The following is a 20,940-nucleotide window of genomic DNA, read 5'->3' on the forward strand; positions in this document are numbered from 1 at the left end:
GTAAGACCCCCTTCCCACGATGCGTGTAAGGTCCCAAGCCGTTTGGCTCTATGCAGGAAACATAGAGAGAAAAGAGGCCCGGCTAGTCTCGGCCCTTACCCAGGTTGGCAAGCGTCGCCTTGTTCCCCTGTTTAGGGTAACCAAAACGATTCCGACGACTTTTTATGGGGCATTGGGGAAGGGTACGTGCAGTCTGACACAACTGGTCGCCTTTGCATGTGAAATATTGCTCGCTCATGTCAGCAGTACATGTACACGGCTCAGCGCATGGCGTGATTTGAATTGGACCCCTAGTGTCGCTTCTTCGACACAACGTCGAAGTGAGCGAAGTCCTCCCGGCCACGTAGCTGAGCTGAGCCGAGCCACTGCGGTGGCAGGACCATTTCCGGCTCCTCAGAAAACTCCTTAATGAACTCAACATATTTCTCCACTTTTATACCCGTATGTCCGGGGGCGGGGTATGCAAATACTGTCTGCCTAATTCCCATTGGCCTTTTTTTCATAGATCAGAGGCATATTCTGCGCTCAAGAGAGACCCCTAGTGTCGCTTCTTCGACACACCATCTCGTTCCCTCCATCAGGGAACGGAGGTTACATGCGTAACTTAGAAGATTTGCTCCATAGGCTAAACATTAGAAAAATTGTGCCATCTGGTGGAAATTGTTAAAATTTTTAATTTTGAAGCCAGGGCTCCGGATTTAAAGCATAATACCATAGAATTCATGATTTTATGCTTTAATGGCAATGGGATAAAATATTGCAGTTTTAATGAGTTTCAATGGGGACATTTTTGTCCTGAAGTTCCTGAGTGTAACTATTTTGTGTACACAGTGTATTATAGATGTATTATAGGAACCACAGTACTGTATATACGTATACATTTAAAATATATATATATATATATATGATCATTTTAAAAAGTCAATGTATTTTGACAGCTATATCCAATAGCACTTCTGATGGGGTAATACATTTCAATTAATTTTCATTTATTTACAATTCAGAAACAGTAGTTTGGTCTTTATTTTAAATCACATAGTAAAACTATGGCAGAGCTCAGGGAGGATAGCTAGCCACAGCCTGGTTGGATATAATAAAAAAAACTCCAGAGCAAAAGACAGAGAGGATGAAAGTAGTTTCAATCATACTTGTACAGGTCCCTGCATATGACATTTCATAGGATAACACAAGAACCAGTCTGTAGGAAAAAGGAAAAAAAAAAAAAAAAAAACGCTTTGCTACAACTGAAAAAATGCAGTTCACAGTTCTTCCAGGTGGTTTTTCTTTACAGTGCCTGAGCCCAGAATACTGAAACCAGACATTCGTATTAAGATCCATTAGAAGCAGTTTACACCAATCTGTAAGCCTGAAGAGTTTCCAGTGTTTAAATGCTGCTCATTCAATGAGATCCTAAACAAGAGACAGAAATGGTCAGCAAGTTAGTCTTGATGTACACCCCCCCATATCTAGCAAGCTAGCTATAATATAGGATATGTATGTTTTTTCATAAACCAAGCTCATACAAAGGGTCCAGTCTGTGTGAAATGAGCAAATTGTGACATATTAATATTTTAGTCTTGTGTGGTACAATCTTGAATTTATTTTGAGGCAATGATTTCCCAATGTTGACTACCTAGGAGAATCTTAAAAAGTGGCACGAAGTGACAGACCTAAATCTACAGTGTATGTGCCCTGTTCCCATGCAAAATATGCAAGTTAAAAGTTAGAGAATATTGTTTGATACAGTAAACTCACATCATCTGAATCATCTGGGTTCTGGAAACCATGCAGTTTACTACTGGGGCTGCTATCATTGTTAACACACAGATCATCTTCTTGGAGTTGCAGAGTAGAGAACCGATACTCGGGTGACCTGCAGGGTGCAGAAGTTGATCAGAAAAGAAAGAGAGATAAATAAATGCCAGTCTCCAGCTAATTATATTGGCATGTGGAATACTGAATATGCCTTTAAACAGATGTACAAGCATGTAAACTTACCTCTGCCTACAGTTTATTTTCCTTGAAGTGATGATAAATCCTGCTGCTATTACCAAACCTATGATCCCCACACAAGTGCACACTACAGTAAGAGCCAGTATGCCCTGCTGTAGATAAAGAGACATCAATTGTATTTATTCAGCTTGTTAAAAAAATGATGGGGACCATCAGCTTATTATATGCTTTCAGTTTGTCCAGATACTCAGGTGACATTTCACCCCACACTTCCTGTAGCACTTGTCATAGATGTGACTGTCTTGTCGGGCACTTCTCACACACCTTACAGTCTAGCTGATCCCACAAAAGCTCAATGGGGTTAAGATCCATAACACTCTTTTCCAATTATCTGTTGTCCAATGTCTGTGTTTCTTTGCCCACTCTAAACTTTACTTTTTGTTTTTCTGTTTCAAAAGTGGCTTTTTCTTTGCAATTCTTCCCATAAGGCTGCACACCTGAGTCTTCTCTTTACTGTTGTACATGAAACTGGTGTTGAGCAATAATGGCAATTGATTTTCTAGTACCAAATTAGCAATTTAGCATGATTAGTCAAGGATAAGGTGTTGGAGTGATTGCTGCTGGAAATGGGGCCTGTCTGGATTTGATAAAATATGACTTTTTTCAAATAGTGATGTTGCTGTTTTTTACATCAGTGATGTCCTGACTATACTTTGTGATAAGTTGAATGACACTTTGGTGAAATAAAGCCAATTTCCTTCCAAAACAGCAAAATCTGTATATTATTCCAAACTTTTGGCTGTCAGTGTATATATATTACAACAGTTAGTTCCGGTCCTTGAATCTGATTTGACAAGAGATGTTCCATGAGCACTGATGGTCTGACACTTGGACGCTTCACTGTGTGTGTATCACTCCGCTTGTGTTCATGCCATTCTAAACTAAAGTTCTAAAGTGTAAGAGTAGTGCATATGTGTTAAGAGCTACTGTTTGTCTTTTAGTTTTTTTACATTACATATGTTAGCCAGCATATGGTGGCAAAAGATAATTTTTGTGTGTAATGTGAACCAGTTAGGTGACGTGAAGTGTATCCGCATCAGCCGTTTACATTCAACAGCTCGTTGTGATCGCTTACTACACTTACTACACTACTAAAGCTAGGAAATAGATTTAAACAGCTTTAAACAAACTTTAAATAAACTTCAGCATTACAGCTCATCACAGCTGAGAGACACAACAGATTGATTAATTACACAATAGGTGCTGTTTAAAATGGCGGAGGACATTGCGGTTACTATAGTGATCGGCTCTTGCACACCGGCTACCACAAAATAGGGAGAAATACCCCCGCTTGGACGCTATTTTTCCACTAAGAAAGCTGACCTTCAGAAAGCTGACAGCATCTCTGCTGGGGTGTGGCAACAGGTGATCGTACATGCTCTGTGTCTCTCTCTCTCTCTCTCTCTCTCTCTCTCACTCACACATCCATCCTTGTTTATCCAATAACTTAGAAACAGCACAAGCATTGATACTATTTCTGAAGTGACATTTTTGAATTACTAACGGTAATTCGGACGCATCATTTGGTTTGAACCAGCAACAGCAGATTCTGATCCGACATGTAAGAAAGTAGTTCCATGCACAAATGCGTTTTTTATGACCGTACTCAGTTTTTCCTAATTTTTAAAAGTGTACTTGTTCATTGAACTGTTGTATATAAGCAATATGATACTTGCAATCTTGCTATATGACCCTACATCAGCACTGCTGTGATTACCTATGGCATTTGGCCCCGAATCACAGCAGTGCTGATGTAGGGTCATGATGGCACACACACTACCTGTCAAAAGTGATACTTCAAGAAGTTGGATTGAGAAAATGTCAAGAGTACATGTCTGCAAATTCTAGGCATTCTACTTTGAAGATGCTAAAATATAACACATTTTTTATTTATTTTGGATTTTTGGATGCACATTCTTTGTGCATATCGCCACCTACTGGGCAGGGAGGAGAATGTATAGTAAAAAAGGACTTGAATATTGATCTATTTCTCACCCACAAATCATACCACTTCCGAAGACAACTACTGAAGTCTTATGAATTACTTGTGTTTCTTGTGTAGGTCTGAACACCATTCACTTGCATTATATGGACCGACATATATATTCTTCTAAAAATATTTGTTTGTGTTTTGCATAAGAAATAAAGTTATACACATCAGGGATGACATGAGGGTGAGTAAATTATGAGATTTACATTTTAGGGTCAACAATTCCTTTAAGCCACACTTAAAAATGAATTTAATTATTTGCATTAGGTAAAACAATATCAAAGCAAGAGGCATCTACAATGTAATATAATGATATTCATGCATTTTAATAAAATGTCTAATAAAAATACTTTTTAGGGCCACTGTATACTGAATATTGATCTTGAATATGATATTCCCCCAGTTCTAATAACACCTTTATCCTCCATCAGTACCTCTTTCTACCTATTCCTGGTATCCTACATAGATTCAACAGTTACAAGAGCAACACAGACATACTTTGTTCAGAAATGTTTGTTAATTAGAAGATAGTGTGATAAAGGCACTGGCACTCACTGATGTTTGCGGACTCGAGGAAGGAGATGGACTGAGGTCCTCGCAATGCTTTTTGCCAGCACCCTCTCTCCTCGATGGACTGAAACCACCCTCACATTTATCGCCGGGAATCTTACGATACCTGCTTGACACAATTGTACAATGGAGATGTGTGCGTAAATGTTAAAGCAAATGTAAAGTAGACCTGGAACTAGTGAGGTTCAACAAGATGTATTTTCTTTACCCTGTTGTCCGTAGATCCTCTAGCTCCCCATTTAAGCAAATCTCCAGGGTGTGATTCAGGAAGTCAGGCTGTGGCAGACACTCAGAGGTGTTTTCATGTCGATAGAAACCGTAGTCACTGTTGACAGGAGAGACGTTTAGAAAACACTTTCAAGCTTCCATCTTCCGTGGTTTAACACCACAAGCAGAAGTTCTTTATGCTGAAATGAGGTTCAACAAACCTCATTGTAGTGAAATAGACTTGCAACATTTTCCTACCACATATAGTCTTCTCTGCTGCAAGGACAAGGGCTCTGCTGGGTGCTGACCACATATCCTCTCCCATTTCTACAGACTGACAGTTTCTTCAGTCGTCTAAACGTTTCCTTGTAGCCCAGGACACACCCGATTGTTTCTGATTCATTTCCATATTCAGAGTGAGCCAACCACTTCACATAGTCTTGTTCACCACCTATGAAAAAAGATAATTCAGCTTTATCTATGGATAGAAAGAGACCACTGGATATCCTGGCCATTACTTCCATATATACTGTACATATAGCACATAGCAATATTACTCATTAACCAGATAACAGATAATATTTCAGCCTTAATTATATAATGCAGGTAGACATCAATACCATGTATAACTCTTCAAAAAAAATTCTTAATAAAAATAGACAGACAGAAAGACAGACAGGAATTTAGAAATATACTTTAGATTTTGATAATTATACAATTATTTATATATATATATAATTATTTCCAAATTTGTATGAATTTTGCCCTTAATTATTTTATAGCTTTCTTACACTCTCTGGTTAGCAAGTGCTCAAAGTCAATGGTGACTGCCACCCACATGGGCTGATCATCATCATCTGGTCGGTAACCAAAAATGCTGATATTCATGGTCTTAGTGCCCGGCTCTGATGCCAGGCCTGCCAAGAAGATTGGGTGATCAGTGAAATTAAATATATTCCAACACTGGCCTTCATCTGTGGAAAACCTAAAAAAAAAATAAAACAGTGTCATACATATGACAATCAACACAAAAGCCATGTTAACTCTTTCAAGAGATTAATCATGTTTACTTTATGGAGCTGATCTCTCGGTCTCTGTGGGCCTCCACGGCCACTATCAGGCCTCCAGAGTCCAGGATGCTGTAATGGTGTGGTCCTCTTAGAGTCCCCCGCCAGGTGTATCCTCCATCCCCAGACACATACACATCCGGACGGGCAGCTGAAATGGAGTCTCCCACACTACCTGCATTTAACATGCAGTCATTCATTATGTTCATTCAATTGTTAGGATTGCTTAAACATGGAAAGTGCTATTACCATGAGCGATGACCAGTCCAGTAGCGGTAGGCTCTGAAAGAGGCAGCACGGGAGTGATTCCGCTGAAGTGACTGTGCTCTCCGTGAATGTGCATGTTGCACTGCAACAGAGAACACAGTCGGAAACATGCAAGGAAAAACGTGTACAAAAATGCACTAACAATGGAAGTCTATCAGTATGTATACATGCCTAGTTCTAATGACATTTTACATGATATTTACATTATTTAGTCAGACTGAAATTGAACTTTTTAAAGTGCATGTAATTGCACTGAATGGGGAGTAGTACAGCACTGCGAATTTACATGCCAAATACATATGACACTGTCAAACTATTTTTATAGTATAAACATATAACATCCAGTATTTAAAAAAATATCATGATTATGTAAATCTAGTAAACACAATACATTTCACAATGTCCAAGCAAAGATACCGAGAAGGGACATCACATAATTATCCATAAAAAACCACCCACAGGAATTACTTTAATCTGGTCTATGACATTTATGGTAATTCTGACCACTCGATCCTCAACCGTTACCTTCTTTGATATTTCTGAACAATCTACATTCTCTGGCTTCTTCAGAAAATTCCATTGTCCACCTCTGTTAAAAGAAATGACTGACCGTATACGTCCATCTGCAAACCAAGAGGAGCATGACATCATATAGTGATGACATCAGGACTATTACAAGTACATAATTGGTCAAAATGTAGTCCCACACGGAATCTGAAACTTTTTTTTTTTTCCTGCGGTGATTATGGAGTAAAAAGGTATAAATCTGCTAAATGGATTTTAAATATGGTACCATGTGTTAAATGCAACAGACAGTACAACACTCTTATTGACTTCTAAATGCATTAGCAGATTAGTCAAAACTATTGAATGAATGAGAACATGCAAGTACCAACATGATCACATAGATAATCGATGTTTGCTTGCGTATGTTCATGTATCTAGAAATCGACCTCATTCTTCCAAATAACTAACAAGCATTTTTACAACATTTCACATGTGCTTGCCTTTTCCTGTGTTGTACCTGATTGTCCGTTGCACAAGCAACCTCACATAAACAATGGTGAGCGCGATTCTGTGGTTGTATTTTTGCTAGAAAATTACACTTTTATTCCACTGACATTAAGTTTAGGGTTGGGGTTTGGGTGTAGATTTAATAAAATAGGTATTCCTGTAGACAGTATTACATAAATACAAAAATAAAAAAATCTACTCGTTTTTTACACCACCCGGTGGACATTTGACCTCAACAAAACTTCCAGCTCCGGCCACTGGGGGCAGTGATTCGAATTTCCAAACTGGTCTCATAGTGAAAACATAGCTCTATATACATTTTTGGAAAAACGTGTTATACGTGTCTCCAGATACAATTCCCTGCCGTTTCCAGGTGAAATGAACACTAAAGGCACTACAACAACGGAGAACGGTTTTATTCACTTTCACTCAAATCATGACTTTAATGGCTGAAAATGACTTTATAAATACTTATTTTTCTCTTTATTACTCAGTACCTGCTATATATGATATCGACACACTTTTACTCAAATGCATCTTTCAAAAAATGTAAAAATAGGCAAAAGTTTTAATTTAGGTAAATGTTTTTATCTAAGATCCACCTTAAAACCGCATCTGAAAATTACCCCATCTTACTTGCTTTTGGCACCCGCAGCTGGACATTTCACAGTAAAACTGAAGGCATAACGTGTCATACAGCAAGCACATTTTGAATTGCAAAAATGTTGCCATGTTCACATAAATGAGACCAGACTGCGAATTTCGGCAAGCACAGACCGATTTCAGCAGCAGAACTTTTGAGCTCCTGACACCGAATTCAAGTGAATTTGTGAATGACGAGCATTTGAATTCTGCAGAAATCTACAGTACTTTCTGTGGTATTCTGCTGGCACAGATTCTGTGTGGGCCTGATCATTTGTTTTCAATGTCATGGAACAAGCATCAATACCCTCCTCTAGTATGTTGGTGAGATAGACCCCTCTCAGTGATGTCACATTAGTGAAATCACTCTTCCCCTCCCCACCAAACAGATGGCGCTCCAGAGACTTTGAGTACAGGATGCCACGGTCATCAGAGGTGTAGATTGTCCCAAAATATGTGTCTTCTGTAAGCATGTGAGATCACATCACACAAACACTTGCACAGCTGACACAGCTTATTTCGTCAGACAAGAGATTAGAGACTGTTATCATAATTCAACACATACAACAATAGTGGCCATCAAACTAAAATTAAAAAGCACCATAAAATTAGTTACAGACAGACAGACAGATAGAGTTGAAGTCAGAAGTTTACATACACTTAGATTGAAGTCATTAAAACCACTCCACAGATTTAATATTAGCAAACTATAGTTTTGGCAAGTTGTTCAGGACATCTACTTTGTGCATGACACAAGCCATTTTTTACAACAATTGTTTACAGACCGATTGTTTCACTATATCACAATTCCAGTGGGTCAGAAGTTTACATACACTAAGTTAACTGTTTCTTTAAGCAGCTTGGAAAATTACAGAAGATTATTTCAAGATTTTAGGTAATTAGCCATTTGGCCTCTGATAGGAGGTATACTGAATTGGAGGTGTACCTGTGGATTTATTTTAATGCCTAACATCAAATTCAGATCCTCTTTGCTTGACATCATGGGAAAATCAAAAGAAATCAGCCAAGACCTCAGAAAAACAATTGTGGACCTCCACAAGCCTGGTTCATACTTAGGAGCAATTTCCAAATGCCTGAAGGTACCATGTTCATCTGTACAAAAATAGTACAAGTATAAACACCATGGGACCATGCAGTCATTATAGCTCAGGAGATGAACGTAGTTTGGTGAGAGAAGTGCAAATCAATCCCAGAACAACAGCAAAGGACCTTGTGAAGATGCTGGAGGAAACATTTAGACAAGTATCTATATCCACAGGAAAACAAGTCCTATATCAACATAACTTGAAAGGCTGCTCAGCAAGGAAGAAGCCACTGCTCCAAAACCACATAAAAAGCCAGACTACAGTTTGCAAGTGCACATGAGGACAAAGATCTTACTTTTTGGAGAATTGTCCTCTGGTCTAATGAAACAAAATTTGAACTGTTTAGCCATAACGACCATCGTTATGTTTGGAGGAAAAAGAGTGAGACTTGCAAGCCGAAGAACACCATCTCAACCGTGAAGCATGGGGGTGGCAGTACCATGTTGTAAAAAAATAGATGGCATCATGAGGAAGGAACTTTATGTGGATATATTGAAGCAACATCTCAGACATAAGTCATGAAGTTAAAGCTCTGTCACAAATGGGTCTTTTAAATGGACAGTGACCCCAAGCATACCTCCAAAGTTGTGGCAAAATGGCTTCAGGACAACAAAGTCAATGTATTGAAGTTACCATCACAAAGCCCTGACCTCAGTGCGATAGAACATTTGTGGGCAGAACTGAAAAAGAGTGTGCGAGCAAGGAGGCCTACAAACCTGACTCAGTTACACCAGTTTTGTCTGGAGGAATGGGCCAAAATTCGAGCAACTTATTGTGAGGAGCTTGTGGAAGGCTACCCAGAATGTTTGACACAAGTTAAACAATTTAAAAGCAATGCTACCAAATACTAACCAAGTGTTTGTATACAAAAGCTGAAATAAATAATTCTCTCTACTATTATTCTGACATTTCTATGATTGGAATGTTTTCTATGATTAAATGTCAGGAATTGTGAAAAACTGAATTTAAATGTATTTGGCTAAGGTTCTGACTTCAACTGTAGATAGAGAGAGCAGATAGAGAAAGATAGGAGAGAAGAGAGAGAGAGAGAGAGAGAGAGATAGATAGATAGATAGATAGATAGATAGATAGATAGATAGATAGATAGATAGATAGATAGATAGGCTGTCAAACAAAAAATTAAATTTGAATATTCATCATATTTAAGATAAAAAATGATACTTGAATGCTAAACATTGTGGTACCGCTGGAGTCCGTGGAAGTTCGATGACACTGTTACAGGTTTCTGTGCAACAGTAGGTTAACATAGAAATGTCTATTAAAGGAATAGTTCACACAAAAATGTAATTCTCTCATTTTTTACTCACCCTCATGGCATCCCAGATAGGTGTGGGTGAGAAACAGATAGCTTGTGATTCTCTCGTTTGTGTTCAGCAGAAAGAAAACATACACGTTTAGAATGGTAAGAGGGTGAGTAAATGATGAGAGAATTTTCAGTTTTGGGTGAACTATCCCTTTAAAGCGCTTCTTTTCTCGTATCAATTTTTGATGTAATATTTGAGAATATAAACTGGTTAAATCTTCTGACTTTATCATTTTGTGCACATTTGTTAACAGCCATGTTCTTCACAACCCAGTGCTGATTGGTTTATATTGTTTAGCTTTTTTGCGCTCTCCTGTGGACGTAGGAGACAAAGTTGATTTTAAAAATCAGATATCTTGTAGATTTTTTCCCCTACCCGAAATAATGTATTTAAAATTTTAATATACCAGTAATTCGAATTTTAGTAATATGTCAGTGAAAAACTGGACTTTAGTTCTCAGCCCTGTGGATAGTCCTAATAGATAAATAGATGTTTGTTTACATTTGCATTTTGAGAGTTGGAGTTTGAATAGTCTTGGCCTGTTTGAATATTCCATCAATGCAAGTCTATGGGATGTTTAGGGCTTCCGGATGTCTGCTATGGGGAATCTTTGCCTTTGGCACAGTCTGAAGGTCTGTGCCAAGTTTGAAAAATGTTGCTTATAAGCTCTAAGAGGAGTTACAATTGATCATTTTGGATTTGGTTTAGTGGTTTTAGAAAATCTCTAAAATAAATAAAGTACATTAACAGTATGTTGGCTTTATCAAGTCAACATAATGACAGCATACATAACATGATGGTGAGTAAATGAGAAAAATTTTCATTTCGGTTAAACTATCAAACATACTAACATACTCCCTTTCAAACATACTAACATGTAAATACACAATAGGAAATAAGATAACTCTTCACATGCAATCGATGCAAATACAATAAAGGGTGTATTTATACAATATGTCAGCTTTTCTAGCATGAATGCGAAGGCCTTGTGCCAATGTCTGCTGTAAGACAACACCATGCGCCTTCTTATCTGTTTCCAGTGATCATTCCAGTACAAAGACTTCCAGAATGGAAGGTGAATAGTGTACACACTGACCCAAAAGAGTCTAGCCCTCGAATGGTTTTTGCAGAGCCATTTTTTATATGTCAGCACAAAGTGGAACTCGCTTGACAAGTCTTGCCTCCTCAGCACACTGTTAAACTGACATTGACAGCAACTGTGGTTGAAATGTTCACTTATAGTGATACTTCTCTTTCACATCTCCAACAGAGGAGAGAAACAAATATAGAGAAGCTACTGTAAAAAGGTGAAAAACAGCACCTCCAGGGTTGTCCACATGCATGAAGATCATGTCCTCATCGCCATCCAAGACTGAGTAGAACTGCAAAGAGACATGAGTGAGTGAAAATAAAGGGTTAGTTAATTCATTATTTACTCACCCTCATGTCTTTCCAAACCCGTATGACTTTCTGTCTTCTGTGAAACACAAAAACAGAAATCTAAAATAATGTTTACTTTGTTTTTTTCCATACAATGAAAGCATACGGCGACCAGGGGGCTGTCTAAAACTCCATAAATGGCACAAAAACACCATAAATGACTCATGAAAACAGTCCATGCAACTTGTGTGTTTTCTGAAGCTTTGTGTGAGGACAAGACATTTCCTGTTGTGTTCTAGAGAAGAAAAAAAGTATTTTGAAATGACATGAGGGTGAATAATGGCAATAATTTTCCCTTTTTGGATGAAGTATTCCTTTGAAGATGTTTATTTTTTTGTCTTCTCACCTGTTCTGTGGTGGCTGAGGGCAGCTGAGCTTTCTTAAAATTGTCACCCTGGTTTGAGGACACGTAGATAACACGAGGAGAGCCCTGCAAACACACAACACATCTTTATATCATGGAGCCATGATGTTTCTTACAGACATTGAAAGAGGCTGGAAAGCACAGACAGAGTGTATTCATGTAGGTGAGTACATGCTTGGGTGTGCATGTTGTCTACAGAATATCAAACCAGTTTTTCCATGATGGAGGTAAACAGGAAGCCGCCGATGTATCCGAAGGAGTAGATGTTTTTGGCGATGGTGGTGAAGGTTTTGCCGAAATCCTGTGTCCGTCGCAAAATGAGCTCTCCTCGTCTGGCTGCCTCGACTGATGAAAAGACAATTCAGAAAGTTAATTTCATCAGTAGAAAGATGCTGACAGAACCTCAGAACTGCCAAAAATTGCCAATTTGTGCTCTGCTCTACAAAACAAAAAACCTAAATAATGAATTTAAAATGTCAAATTATTAATTTGCTGTGATTCAGTGATATACCACTCACCTGTTCCTTTTGGGCTGGAGCTAAAAAAGAGAGTGATTCCAGATCCCCTTGAAATAGATGAAGAAAAATTGTATCAGAGTAGTATCAGAGTTCAGCTATATTATATATAAATACTGGTGGCTAAAAGTTTGGAATAATGTACAGATTTGGCTGTTTTGGAAGGAACTTGGTACTTTAATTCACCAAAGTTGCATTCAGCTGATCACAAAGTATAGTCAAGACATTACTGATGTAAAAAACAGCACAATCACAATTTGAAAAAAAGGTCATTTTTGATCAAATCTAGACAGATCCCATTTCCAGCAGCAATCACTCAAACACCTTTTTCTTGAGTAATCATGCTCAATTGCTAATTTGGTACTAGAAAATCACTTGCCATTATATCAAACACAGTTGAAAGCTATTTGATTTGTTAAATGAAGCTTAACATTGTCTTTGTGTTTGTTTTTGAGTTGCCACAGTCTGTAATAGACTGGCATGTCTTGAGGTCAATATTAGGTCACAAATGTCAAAAAAGAAACCGCTTTCTATAAAATGTTTGAAACTGCCAAAAATATGAAGATTTCATACAAAGGTGTACACTACAGTCTTCAAAGACAAAGGACAACTGGCTCAAACAAGGACAGAAAGAGATTAACAACTAAACAAGAGGATAAGTACATCAGCGTCTCTAGTTTGAGAAATAGACACCTCACATGTCTTCCGCTGACAGCTTCATTGAATTCTACCCGCTCAACACCAGTTTCATGTACAACAGTAAAGAGAAGACTAAAGGCCTTATGGGAAGAATTGCAAAGAAAAAGGCACATTTAAAACAGAAAAACAAAAAGTAAAGTTTAGAGTGGGCAAAGAAACACAGACACTGGACAACAGATAATTGGAAAAGAGTGTTATGGATCTTAACCCCATTGAGCTTTTGTGGGATCAGCTAGACTGTAAGGTGTATGAGAAGTGCCCAACAAGACAGACACATCTATGGCAAGTGCTACAGGAAGAGTGGGGTGAAATGTCATCTCAGTATCTGGACAAACTGACAGCTAGAATGCCAAAGATCTGAAAAGCTGTCATTGCTGCACATGGAGGATTTTTTGAAGAGAACTCTTTGAAGTAGTTTAAGTAAAACATTTTTTAAATTGTAATGGTAATTTTTCACGTAATTAATGTCCTGACTATACATTGTGATCAGTTGAATAACAACTTTGGTGAATAAAAGTACCAATTTTTTAACATAAGAGCAAAATCTGTACATTATTTCAAACATTTGTATGCCAGTGTGTGTGTGTGTGTGTGTGTGTGTGTGTGTGTGTGTGTGTGTGTGTGTGTGTGTGTATATATATATATATATATATATATATATTATTAAAGATTACTCAATTATTGTTTTGGGTGATAATGTAAATATTGTAAATATGATTGTTCACCATGTGAACATGTGAACTCCTTCGTGAACATCAGACCAACTGTTTCCAAAGTCTTGTGACAGCCATAGATCATCCTAAAAATAATGTTATAAGAGATTGTGTCAAAAACTGTCTTAAATGTCTGAGACTGAATCCCCTCACTGGCTGTTAAAGGGATAGTTCACCCAAAAATAAAAATTCTCTCATCATCCTAGATGTATATGACTTTCTTTCTTCAGAAGAATGCAAACGACTTCAGCTCTGTAGGTCCATACATGTGAGGGCACCTACACACTAGAGTTAATGCTGCGTAAGAGAACACTGTGAATGCATTGATTTCAAGGAGGTTGGTGCGTCGGAAGGACGGAGAGGAAAAACGCGACCAACAGTTGAAAACATTTAAACTTTTGCTGCAATGCACTCTGGTGTAGGCATCCATTGACCAATAGGAATCTCGGAAATGCGACACTACAAAGAAACATGGCAGACAACTCAAACATGCAGTGTATTCATTCCCTGTCCTCTATCATCTCTGTCAGGTTAAAAAGAAAGTCATTTTGGAAAGAGAGCCTGAAGAAGAGATTCAATGATTATTGGTATATTGTTAGTAAGATATATTTTAAATAGCCATCTCTGTCCTTGACCGCCTCTTCTCTAGGTGGTACACGCCTTCCAAATGAACCATTCATACACCCATGCACCAAATGCACCGTCTGAGCTTTCCCTAGTGTGTAAGCGCCCTCAATGCTTGAACAAAATTTTGGAAGCTCCAAAAAGCTCATAAAGACAGCATAAAACGAATCCATACGACTCCAGTGGTTTAATCCATGTCTTCAGAAGCGAAATGATAAGGTGAAAAACAGATCAATATTCAAGTCCTTTGAATTATTACTATTACTATAAATGTCCATTTTCACATTCACCACTTAAACTGATAGGTGTAGTACAATACAAAAATTAATAGTAGATAACACACTTGAATAATCATATTAAAATATACTAGTAACTAACTGGTGGTGATTTGTTATCAATGTAAAAGCAGTTTGAGTGTAGTGTCAAAAAAGCACTAAAAGTGTAAATTTACTTCATTCATTCAAAATATGGTTGGTTTTAAATGTTTAATAGAATAACATAATGTGAAAATAAAAATAGAACATTATGACTCTGAATATCTCCCAATCATGATCACACACAGGCGATGTCAAGGTAAGCTCAAATCATGATATTCATCCGCGCAGAAGAGCAGTGCCCAAACACACCTCACGTAAAGTGGTCTTCCGCAAATTGCTTGCAATTTTAAGTTTCAACCACAGATGTCGCTAGAGAGCAAAAAGATCCACAGTGCAGGTTTAAATTTTGATCTGTTTTTCACCCACACCTATCATATTGCTTCTGAAGACATGAATTTGACCACTGGAGTCTAATATGGATTATTTTTATGCTGCCTTTATGTTCTTTTTAGCTTCAAATCGCTGGCCACCATTTACTTGCCTTGTATGGACCAACAGAGCTAAGATATGTTTCTAAAAATCTGAATATTTGGGTTCTGCAGATAAAAGAAAGTCATAAACATCTGGGATGGCAAGACGGTTAGTAAATAATGAGAGAATTAAAATTTTTGGGTGAACTATTCCTTTAAGGGGGCTTTAATGAACTAAAGGATAATCTTACTCACGTCAATGCTGATGACCACAAGATATTTTGGGTCCTGGTAATGGAACTGAATGGCCTGTGCCGGGTGGAATGGAAGCTGCACTGATCTGAATGTCACACCTGCATCCATCGAGGTAAAAATTACTCCTCCAGGGGACACGGTAAAAGGCAGGTTGGCTGTCAGAATCACCTGTAAGACCAGTAAAACAGTTTACCGTTATCAGTGGTGAGACAATCTTGTCTGCAATGTCATGAAATTCTAAATTATGTTCTGCAGTGCTTGCTTTTTTTATCTGATGGCCATATCCACAAGAGTAATGGTACCACAGCAGAACATGAATTAAATGCTGACCCCACTTTAGGGGAAGTAAAAAATAGAAGTGTAGTTTCACGTTTGTGTTGCGTTTTGACAAAGTTGTAGCTATGTGAGCTGTCTTGAATCAAATGCGATGTCATGGCCTTTTCTGATTGGATAGATTCACACAGGTGTTGGAACAGAAAAGAAGAATATTTCTCACATATCGACAATTATAGTGCTGTAAAAAAGTATTTGCCCCCTTCCTGATTTCTTTGTGTATTTTCATACTAAATAGTTTTAGATATTCAGGTGAGATATAACATAAAACAAAGGCAACCTGGGTAAACACAAAATACAGTTTTCATATATATATATATATATATATATATATATATATAGATATATATATATATATATATATATATATTTTTTTTTTTTAATGAAGCAAAAAAGTTATCCAACACCTATATCACCCATGTGAAAAACTAACTGCCCCCTTAATAGCTGGTTATGCCACCTTTAGCAGCAACAACTGAAAGCAAACACTCCCAATAACTTTTACAATGCTGTTGTGGAATTTTGGCCCACTTTTCTTTGCAGAACTGCTTTAGTTCAGCCACTTTGGAGGGTTTTCAAGCATGAACTGCCCATTTAAGGTCCTGCCACAGCATCGCAATCAGGATCAAGTCAGGACTTTGACTAGGCCACTCCAAAACTTTAATTTAGCTTCTTTTGAGCCTTTCAGAGGTGGACTTACTCCTATGTTTTGGATCACTGTCTTGCTGCATAAGACAGTGCTTGAGCTTCAGCTCACGGAGTGATGACCGGAAGTTCTCCTTTAGGATTTTCTGGTAGAGAGCAGAATTCATGTTTCCCCTCAAAGCATCCCCACACCATCACATTACCACCACCATGATTGATCTATGTTGTTCTTTTTGTGGAATTCTGTGTTTGATTTACATCAGACGTAATGGGACACCTGTCCTCCAAACAGTCTCACTTTCGACTCATCAGTCCACAGAACATTCTCCCAAAAAGTTTGAGGATCACCAAGGTGTGTTTTGGCAAAATTCAGGCGAGACTTAATGTTCTTCTGGGTTAGCAGTTGTTTTTGCCTCGCCACTCTTCCATGGATGGTATTTTTGGCCAGTGTCTTTCTGATAGTGGAGTCATGAACAGTGACATTTCTTGATGCGAGTTCCTTGGATGTTGTCCTTGGCTTTTTTGTGATTTCCTGGATGAGTCATCGCTGTGCTCTTGGAGGAATTTTGGAAGGTTGGCCACTTCTGGGAAGGTTCACTACTGTGCCAAGTGTTTTCTATTTGGATATAATGGCTCTCATTGTGGTTCTTTGGAGTCCAAGAGCCTTTGAAATAGCTTTGCAACCCTTCCCAGGCTGATGTATTTCAATAACATTTTTCATCATAATTTCTGGAACTGTTTTCGACCTTGGCATAATGTGCTACTGGGTAAGACCTATTAGCCAACTTCATGCTGCTTTAAAAGTTCCATTTATGTGTTGATTTGATCGAACAGGATTGTGTGTGTGTGCAAACTGGGTGTGTCTAGTCCAGCTGAACCCATTATGAATGCAGTTTCGTAGATTTGGGGATTTAGTAACAAAGGGGCAAATACATTTTAACACAGGCCCAGTTGGTATTGGTGATTTTTTGCTTCAATAAATAAAATTATCATCAAAAACCTGTATTTTGTGTTTACTCAGATTGCCTTTGTTTTATGTTCGATTTTGTTTGAATTTTTGAAACAATTTAGTATGACTTACACACAAAAACAGAAGAAATCAGGATGGGGGCAAACACTTTTCAGCACTGTACGTACAATGACAGCCTTACTCTAAATAAAGGTAATTTTCTATTATTAGCATTAAAAATTAACTTTAAATGGAAATAAAGCCTCTGCTACAGACTTGATGTCAGCACTTTTACCTGTTGAGGGTTCCCAGGTCCTGCAATTATCCCAAAGTCTTTCTTTATAAATGTGTTGTTGATGGCATTGGAGATATCATGGAAAGACTTTCCATAGTTTTCACTATAAAGAGATGTAAAGTTATAAGTAAAGAAGCTCAGAGGTGGGTAGTAACACTCTACATTTACTCCGTTACATTTACTTGAGTAACTTTTTTGGAAAATAATTACTTTTAGAGTAGGGTTCAAAGTGGGTATTTTTTACTCACACTCAAGTAAATTTCTAATGACATTTTTTAACTTTTACTTCTTTACAATGGGTGGCGTTACTGACATTACATTACTGGGTTTAATTTCAATTAATGTGTAATTTGTTGAGCCGGTGTCACAGACTGTCACTCAATCACTGCAGCAGCATCAAAGTCTTCTAAGTGAAACACTTTCTTCGCTCCGCACAGCGATAAAAAAAGAATAGTTTTGTCATGCAATGCCTTCATTTAACACCAAGACAAGCTGATTTTTCAAGATTAAAATCACATCTCCAAATTCAGGCAGCACGCTGAGGTAAGTTTTGGCTCTAATTCTAACGCAGGCTTTTCTGTGTAATGAGATGGTCATTTTCAGGGTGATTCTGTAACTGGGCTCTTATGACAGTTTTTAAGTGTACATTTTTAAATCAGTGCAGCAATATATCAGTGTGCTTTGTCCCGCATGTCATAAACAGTATTTATGCATTTACTTCACGCCCTCGTAGGGGTACTGGAAACTATCGCAGCTACTTCAGGCAGATTAACTGTATAAATCCATGTAAACATCCAAGTTAAGTGTAAATCACTGCCATCCGTTTCTCACCCACACCTATCATATCACTTCTGAAGATATGGATTTAACCACTGGAGTCTTATGGATTACTTTTATGCTGCCTATAAGTTGCATCTAAATACGTTATCTTGGGAGAAATATCTGACCACATGCTGAAAGCTAATGAGACATATGGAGTCTGAAATGTATTAAAAGCACTTTGTTTTATAAAATTATGAATTTATTGTCACTTTCTGCTTGTTGTTTGAGAACAGATAAAATAATTCACCACTGACCTCCTGTAAAGGCGCGAAGAACCGTCTTCATAAAAGGAGTCTGATGATGCACTGAGTGTGGAAAGGACCAGAATAACCTGAGACGGCAATAAAAGGTGTGTTCACACTACCCGTGCATATGTTACGACACAACAAATATGTGATTATGGAATATCATAGAAATGGTTCAACATACAATCCATATTATCAATAACCTTGAAATAGAAATAAATATATTAACATGTATGTTTTTGATTAATTTGCAAGAATGACTCACCCCAGTTCCATCGCCAACCCATGTGAGGGTAAAACTGGATCCATCATCACCATGAAACCCTGTCTAGTAAAGGAAAATAATACATGGGACTGTCCATTAAACAGCACTTTATCAAAGTAAATTAATAAATAAAGATGTTTTCTGTCATTTCTCTTTGACTTTTTCTACATGGGTCTTTGACAAATAAGGTTGTCTGAGGTGATAAAAAAAAGTTACATTAAATATCTAGTTTAAAGAAATAGTACAACCAAAAATGAAATTTCTCTCATAATTTACTCACCCTCAGGCCATTTCAGATGTGTAGGACTTTCTTTCCTCTGCAGAACACAAACTAAGATTTTTAGAAGAATATTTCAACTCTGTAGGGCCATACAATGGAAGTGAATGGTGACCAATAAATGTCAGCATAAATGTAATCAATAAGACTCCAGTGGTTAAATCCATGTCTTCAGAAGCGATATGATAGGTGTGGGTCAGAAACAGATCAATATATATATATATATTTTTTAGAGAGTAGTATTTTTTTAATTCTCCTCCTTGCCCAATAAGCACAAATAATGTGAATCGCCAAAAACAAAAGAACCCGAATGTGAAAGTGAAAGTGGAGATGTTTTGTTAAAAAAAAGGACTTAAATATTTATCTGTATCTCACACCTCATCATATGGCTTCTGAACATATAGATTTAACCACTGGGGGTCTTATGGATTAACTCTGTGTTTCCTGTGATTTTTGGAGCTACAAAAGTTCTGATCACCATTGACTTGCATTGTATGGACCGACAGAACGGCCGAAATATCCTTCTAAAAATCATCATTTGTGTTCTGCAGAAGAAAGAAAGTCATTCACATCTGGGATAGCATGAGGGTAAATTAAGAGATATTTTTTTGGTGAACTCTTCCTTTAAAACACACGTTTGAAGTTTGTGGAAATGTAATGCTTGTGTCCATATTGGTTTATACATGTTTGAAAAACATTTATGGCATTTAAAAAAAAAAAATGCTTTAAATGTCAAAAGGTATTAAAATAATATGATATATATATATATATATATCAAATTTATCTACAGTATTTTAGTACTTGAATACCTTTACTTGATGGGTTGGCATTTTCTAAGCAATTTTTTTCATTTCAATTATCAATTTGATTAATAAATATTGATATTGATATTATCAATACAGTTTATAAATGGATACCTGAATGAAAAAACAATTAATACAATTGTCAAAATATTTATAATACAATTAATACAATTGTCAAAATTATAACACATATTAATTTTTTTGTCACATGACAACAGAATGGCGACATGCATGTTGGTTAAACCACCTTTATTTTTATTTTTCAGACCGAATTGTTTGAATTGCAATATTAATGTATTTTAAATAACTTAATATAGATCCTTACAAATAAATAAATGAGCGTCACGTCATTTACGCTTATTCACCTCGTGTGTATTTCTGAGCAGCAGCGCGCGGTCTTTGGGAGACAGCGTTGTCTTGCATGCTGTGAAAAGTGTCTGTCCCGTCCAGGTGTCCCGTGTGCGTCTCCGGTGAGCGCGGGGAGCCCGAGAGAAAGTCACTGTTCTCGCATTGCGCTTTCCGTTTAAGATAGCAACTTCAACCAGAACCAATAACCATACAGTACCGAAAACCAAGAGTCTCCAGTTCATTACTGTACTGAATGAGAGAGGCATCAGTGATGAAGCTGTTTCCTGATCACACAGATAGCGCAGAAATGCGCACAGGGGAGGAGTGAGTGTACGCCACTGACCCGAGTCCAGATGCACT

General features: G+C 37.5%; 1 protein-coding gene across 2 annotated transcripts; it reads right to left on the reverse strand.

Moving 5' to 3' along the window:
• Positions 1 to 1,018: 1,018 nt before the first annotated feature.
• LOC127638760 (sortilin-like) lies at positions 1,019 to 20,868 on the reverse strand. 2 transcript variants are annotated; one of them, XM_052120477.1, is made up of 21 exons: positions 20,598 to 20,868; positions 19,153 to 19,215; positions 18,897 to 18,973; positions 17,821 to 17,923; positions 15,599 to 15,766; positions 13,945 to 14,018; positions 12,524 to 12,570; positions 12,214 to 12,350; positions 11,988 to 12,071; positions 11,523 to 11,583; positions 8,078 to 8,230; positions 6,640 to 6,737; positions 6,097 to 6,196; positions 5,851 to 6,022; positions 5,572 to 5,765; positions 5,039 to 5,231; positions 4,782 to 4,898; positions 4,559 to 4,679; positions 1,999 to 2,105; positions 1,756 to 1,873; positions 1,019 to 1,410 (listed from the first exon to the last, which is right to left on the reverse strand). In XM_052120477.1, exons 1-21 carry the CDS (start codon positions 20,844 to 20,846, stop codon positions 1,396 to 1,398), a joined length of 2,451 nt encoding a protein of 816 aa, XP_051976437.1. In that variant the 5' UTR covers positions 20,847 to 20,868; the 3' UTR covers positions 1,019 to 1,395. The 2 variants fall into 2 exon arrangements, with proteins under 2 accessions (XP_051976437.1, XP_051976436.1); XM_052120476.1 differs by having other exon boundaries at positions 8,078 to 8,233.
• Between the last annotated feature and the right edge of the window lie 72 nt (positions 20,869 to 20,940).

The sequence above is a fragment of the Xyrauchen texanus genome, chromosome 47 (assembly GCF_025860055.1).
Source record: "Xyrauchen texanus isolate HMW12.3.18 chromosome 47, RBS_HiC_50CHRs, whole genome shotgun sequence".
In the NCBI taxonomy this organism is placed as follows: Eukaryota; Metazoa; Chordata; class Actinopteri; order Cypriniformes; family Catostomidae; genus Xyrauchen; species Xyrauchen texanus.